At 40.3% G+C, this 6319-nt stretch overlaps 1 protein-coding gene across 1 annotated transcript in view; it reads left to right on the top strand.

Moving 5' to 3' along the window:
* Positions 1-1606: 1606 nt before the first annotated feature.
* The window catches only part of LOC104074561 (neurogenic locus notch homolog protein 2-like), a gene marked incomplete at its 5' end in the record, with an annotated part of 20520 nt that continues 15807 nt past the window's right edge, over positions 1607-6319 (top strand). The window contains 4 exon segments of the mRNA XM_009574719.1: positions 1607-1760; positions 2759-2943; positions 3777-3909; positions 5975-6220. Coding sequence (XP_009573014.1) covers positions 1607-1760; positions 2759-2943; positions 3777-3909; positions 5975-6220 — 718 coding nt within the window.

The following is a 6319-nucleotide window of genomic DNA, read 5'->3' as shown; positions in this document are numbered from 1 at the left end:
CTCCCCGCCTCCCAAGAAGCCAGAAAACGTTTTGGGGCACTAACTGATGTGATTGTCCTGTTAACAACCTCAATAAAAACCTCAAGCCTTACTTTCAGACTTAAGTTCAGGCAATTTACAGTTCTCCACAGTTGAGCGTAGGAGCTGCAAACCTATACTTTAAATGGCTGATGATCTCTGAATTTCTTAAACTACTGGAAAACACTAAAATTTTGTAAGGGCCATTGTGTCTTTGTAAAGCAGTGGATGTTAGAAGAAGCATTTTGGTGGCAGTGGGGGAGGTGCTTTTCAGAAGTATGTTGCTAGACATTAAACTGTCAGGTCTGCTTCTAGGTATTGCTAATGGAGGAAGTGAATGCAAAGTAATGAAGTGATATGAAAAAGCAACCCCTCTGCTACCCTAATTATGCATTCTGGGCACACCACTTAAACCTCATTGGGAGAATTAGCATTGAGAGTGATCGTAAAGTACAGTGAAGTTCAGTAGTTCCTCTTCTGTTATGTTTGCTTTGTTTTCACTTGAGAAAAGGATTAATGTTCTTGTCCCCAAATTAAATGTTGTGGTTTCTCAGAAAGTCCGCTTTATGTTCAGAGAAGCTTGATCATAATGTATTACTCATTTTATACAAGGAATCAGAACTTTCTAAATTTATAAGTACTAGTCAAAGCTGTATTGGAGAGATTATAGATTACAGCTACACTGTAGTTCTTGTCTTAGTGGTAAACTGACTTGACCTAATTAGCAAAGCTAAATAAGCAGCACAAAATCAGACAATGATTCATAAGTTATAGAATTTGCATGTAAAACAGTCAGCTACTCATTACAAATGCAGAAGCAAGAGGCTCGGTGTTTTTCTTCTTCACGCTCAACTACATGTGATAAAACTTAATTCCAAGTTTCTTTTTGGTTGCCTGTGAAAGCGCAGATTTTTCTACTTTAATCTTTGTGAGCAGACAGTTTGCATCTGAAAAGCAGAACTTTCTGCAATTGAAATTGCATTTTACAGCCAAAATTCAGTACTACTCGCTTTAAAAACCTCATCCTTCCCTCAAGTCAGCTTGAAATCAATCAAATAGCTGTGTTACTTTGAAGACTAAGTGCTCGGAAAGGAAATGATGGTTAGTGGCTGGTTTGTATTAGGTCATACAGTTATTTTGGGTCCTCACTCCACTTTCATGTGATGATTTACTGCGTTTTAGTCTCTTTGCCTGGAAACTGTTTTTTTTGTATAAGGAATCAAGATAGCTGGAAGCCTCCTACTAATGTGGAATTAGAAGCCTAGTCTGAGATAAAACTGAATTTTCTCAAACCCAGCCAGGCAAAGGTGTCTCTGCATAGCAAGGTGTGAGGATCAGCTTACTCTTGAAATGGTGCTGCCATCTGGGGTTTACTTCTCTGTACATTTGCGCTTTCCTAGGCATATGAGCTCTTGAGACTGTCAGTGAAGCACCTGGCTTAGACTTGGGAAGTACTGTCCCTTTCTTTCCAGTGCCACATGGAACCAGCTTTGCAGAGCTTCCTTTCTTTGCTTCTTGAACTTGTACTCTGAGTAGTGTTTCCTACTGCGCTTGCCATATATCATGTTGTGGATTTTTTTTTGTCCAGGCACTTATGGATCTGTGCAGCAAGTCTCCCTGTAAGAATAAAGGTACATGTGTCCAGAGTGGAGCCCAGACTCGATGCGTCTGTCCATCTGGCTGGACTGGTGCTTACTGCGATGTGCCCAATGTCTCATGTCAAGTGGCAGCTTCACAAAGGGGTAAATAAGCATCCTCCATGCTTTGACTGAAAACATTTCCCCATGCATCATTAATGTGCTTCTCCTTTCCCCATACGCCTGTGAGCACAGCATGTTTTGGAAATACCAGAGAGCTTTGCCTCTAGGTGGTCGATCATGATCACTTCTAAGGTAAAAAATTCTCTGCGAGGTTGTATTTGGGAGTCAAGGCTTTCTTGATTCTCCCTGACATAAGAAGCTTCTCGCTTCTACCATAAAAATATTAGAAAAAAAGAATTAAATATTTTAGGAAGTCTCAGAGTTTCAGTAATAGTGTTTTACGTGGACTGCCTTTTTGGGAAATACATCAGCTATTTATGCCTTTCTGCTAAATCCAAGGCATGCCAGGTTTAAAATATGTCCTTGTACAAGAAGGGAATCTTGTAACTCATGATCTTTGTAAGTATTTTCCCAGAAAATACTGGCTACTAAGTGCGCTATTTAGCTATATAGGTAATATCATGGCCCCCCAAAGTAGTAATTTCCTGCTTCAGATGATGTACATGTAAAAGATTTGGGTTTTAAGTGAATTTCTTCCTGGAAGGCGGCTTGTAGCCCAGGCTGATGGACAGTGTCATGCCATTTTTAGTCCAGGAAATCCAAACAAGCAGATTCAGTGTCAAAGGAGAAGGGTGTCAAGCTCCCATACCTTTTGCAGACATTCTAGGTGCAAACGTTGAACCTTTGTACTGCAACAGTAGTACTTCAGATGTGTATTCACTACCCAGTGGTAAAATAATACAGCAATACAAATACTTCATGCCAGTGTTGATGCTGATGATCCAAAGGCGACAGAGCAGTGACTTCATTTGGAAGCCAGTTGTGGTTCTGACCCACTGTAATTTAAAGAGTAACTTCAATTTTCAAAGTTTCAACTTTCCAGTTTGTTGCGTCTAGCCGTATTCATTCCTGGCTGAGCTACCAACGCTGGCGGCAAGTGTGTTTTACGTGTTTGCTCACTTTATTTAACTTTGTTTCAGGAGTCACAGTGGACCAGTTGTGCCAGCACTCTGGTCATTGCCTCAATGTTGGAAACACGCACCACTGTCAGTGCCAGGTGGGTTACACTGGCAGTTACTGTGAGGCGCAGCTGGATGAGTGTGACTCCAGCCCCTGCCAGAACGGTGCTACCTGCCGGGATCACCTGGGTGGATACCAATGCGAGGTAAGGCGTGGTGGTTTAGTAGGAAGAGGTCTAAATATTTAGAGCATTGTAATGCAAAGGAATCAAAAGAAATCAGAAACACGTGCAAGTGGTAGAATAGCTTCAAAGAGGGCATAAAAGCAACCTGCACCTGGGAAGAATTTTTAATTTAGCTGTGGCAGAAGCGGTGCTCCTGAGAGGCTTTTAAGACTGAATTAGAGATGTGATTGTAAGGAGGTGTGGTTGATGGGCATTTGAACTCTTTGCCTCTTTGGAGATGGAGTTCTTATCTTGAAAGATTTTTTTGCCTGAGGTGTGGTTTATGTTAAAATATATGTAGAATGCATTAAAGGAATGTTGTATTTTCCCTATTGGATGGGCAAAGTATCCCTTGCCTCTCAGAGTGGGAGATGTCTTCCACTGCTTTTTGTTTCCTACAGCTGATGCAGAGAGCCATGAGGTTATGGTATATCAACTTCCTAAACTTTTCAGAATGGTAGAACACCTTGGAAGCTCATGCCCAGAAGGAAGGGATGAGTTTTATGTAAACTTTAAGTCAAAAGTACTAAGCCAGTCTCAGTGCTAAAGGGTGTAAGGATTTGATCGTTATATTTTGCAGGAATAAAGTCACTCAAATTCGAACATGCAGCGTGCTGTTGAGTAGTCACATGGTCAAGTTGTGTGCTTAAGCTGGCTGGCTGTGCAGCCCTTGAAATCACTTGCAGTTGTATAGCTACAAAGGCAGTCATAATCTGTCCCATTGAGGGTTCATTTTGTCTGTGTTAGCCTTTCTCAGATGTCTACTAATGTATCTCTTAGGAGAAGATTATTCACACTTATTTTTACACTGGCAGTGTGTGCCTGGATACCAGGGTGTCAACTGCGAATATGAAGTGGATGAGTGCCAGTTTCAGCCCTGCCAGAATGGAGGAACATGTATAGACCTCGTCAATCATTTCAAGTGCTCCTGTCCACCAGGAACTCGGGGTATGAAGCTCAGCAATTAAGTGAATGTTACAAGAGTGAATTTTCCTTTCTGACTACTGGTTTCATGATGCAGAGTCTAAAGGGAATGCATTATTTTCTTTGAAGAATGTTCCCAAAGTGCACTGAATCCCTTGAGATACATATTTTCTCTTTAAAAATAAATGCTGCTTTTTTTTCTTTTTTCTTTTTCTTTTTTTCTTTTTAAGGAAAAGGTCATGACAGTGTCCTTTGGGAATGTATGATCTGTCTTTGGCAATGGGGATGGACTAGGTTATCGTTCAGGTCTCTCCCAACCATATCTGTTTTGATACAGTAAATCCAAGGTTTCTTTTTGGCTAAGATGCTATGAAATATACAGAAAACTTGCTTAGTTCTTGCATAATTTCCAGTGTCCTTTACTTGTTTAAATTTTGGCCCTGCATTGTCCTCTGTCCTGGAGTCTTTTGTGGAAAATAAGTTCAGTGCCTCTGGGCTAGCTTAAACTATTCCAGCAAATTTGAGCTCTCTTATTAAAAGCTCCTTTTTTTAAAAAAAGTCCACAGTACATAATGGTGGTTTTCAGTAAGTATGATTCCACAGCCTGTTTAATGTCATGTTTCTTGAAACCTAACCTTCCATTTCCCTGTTATATCTAACCTGATGGCCCTGACTTCTACCTTTGAAAATATTCAGGACTGCACATTTTAACCCATCAATGAATGCTTTCTCATTTGACTTTTTTTCTTAAATTTTTTTCTCAAGTCAGTTAAAGATTTTACATTCCTCTGAACTTACTTTTTCTTTCTGAAGTGTGTCATCTCAATGTAGGCAAAATCTCCAGATGTGTGTCAGATAGAACTAAATTCTTGCTTCATAAAGTAAATTTAAGTAAAATTATAAAATAATCTAATATATTTTCCTCCTGCCCGTGCATATTACCAGTTCATTCACTTTAGTATGGCTGTCAGCACATCTCCCCAGTCTGGATAAGTGTTTATTTCATTGTAAATCATTGCGTTAGCAGTTCTTCATGTATTGTTCTTAATTTGGTCCCCCAATTAAAAACAAAAAAAGTTGCTTCTTATGTCTCTACATCAAAGTGTGTATTTTATGTACCTATTTCTGCATTGCCAGAATTTCTGTGTTGTACTAAAGCACCCATCCTCCTTTGAGAGGTTCTGAATGTATAGCTTTCAGTTCTTCAGTCTTTATTTGTTGAGATTAATTACTTTTTGGATGTGATGTTTTTTTTTTTTTAAAAATGAAAGGAATTAGAAAAGATTGATGTAATTACTTATGATATCAAGACTTAGCTTTTGTCGCTGGCCCAGTTTGAAATAAATACTTTACTGATGGCAATGTAAGCATCCTCCATGTTTAGATGAATGGCTTTACTTGCTCCAGACAAATCAACTGTGTTAAGGGACAAAACTCCTTGCTCAGCTTACCCTCTCTGTCCTCTTTTATCCGTTATACTGTGCGGTGAAGGCAGAACCAGTACCAGACATTGTCTCTTGAAAGGGAACCCCGTAGGGAGAGGGAGAAACTGCCATCCCTAGCCTGTGTTGAGAGTTTACTGTAAGTCCACAGAAGTCAAACTGCAGGAATGGCATGCTGGCCAGGAATCTGTGTTTTATCACAGTTGTTTTTCTGTTGGTTTGTTGTTGCTTGTTTTAGTGATATCGCTACAAATGCTTTTTGCCAAGTTTCAGGGTTACCGCCAAGTTGCTGCCTTGCAAGGGCAGCACAGGGCTCTCAGTTCAGTTGCAGGGCTAAACTGAGTGCATCTTTTTTGGTTTTGTTTTGGTTTTGTGTTTTTAATTATGCCCTTAAATTAAGTCAAGCATGAAAGCTGCTAAATACCAGTATGACCTACCATTGAGAACAGCCTGGATCTAAAACACATGCTCCCTAGGTCTGATCTGAGGCTGGATGTCTGCACGGGGTATGGATTGCATTAAGCTGGGATCTTTACCTGTTTATATCTGGGACTGTGTGTGAGATGGTCTTAAAACTTAATGAGCAGTGTAGGAAATGAGGCCATGACACTGTATCCTCAAATTGTTACTTTTTACTGTCTTGACAGGCCGTTTCTGTGAGGAGAACGTGGATGACTGTGTTTCAGACTCAGGAGCACCCCGCTGCTTTAATGGAGGGCAGTGCATTGACCAGATCGGGAGCTACAGCTGTATTTGTCTCCCAGGCTTTGCAGGCGAGCGATGCGAGGGAGATATCAACGAATGCCTCTCTAATCCTTGTAACCCTCGTGGAAGTCTGGACTGTGTTCAGCTGATAAATGATTATACATGCATCTGTCGTAGTGCTTTTACTGGTGAGTAGTTGTAAACATATTTCCAATTTCAGAGCAATATCTTGAAAAATGGTCATTCTTTCCCTTTCTGGCAGTCATGTTATCTAGTCACTTCCCTTT

This window comes from Fulmarus glacialis, unplaced genomic scaffold (assembly GCF_000690835.1).
Source record: "Fulmarus glacialis isolate BGI_N327 unplaced genomic scaffold, ASM69083v1 scaffold14293, whole genome shotgun sequence".
Taxonomy (NCBI): domain Eukaryota; kingdom Metazoa; phylum Chordata; class Aves; order Procellariiformes; family Procellariidae; genus Fulmarus; species Fulmarus glacialis.
Note: the sequence above shows the minus strand (reverse complement) of the source record. Positions and strands in the feature narration are given on the sequence as shown.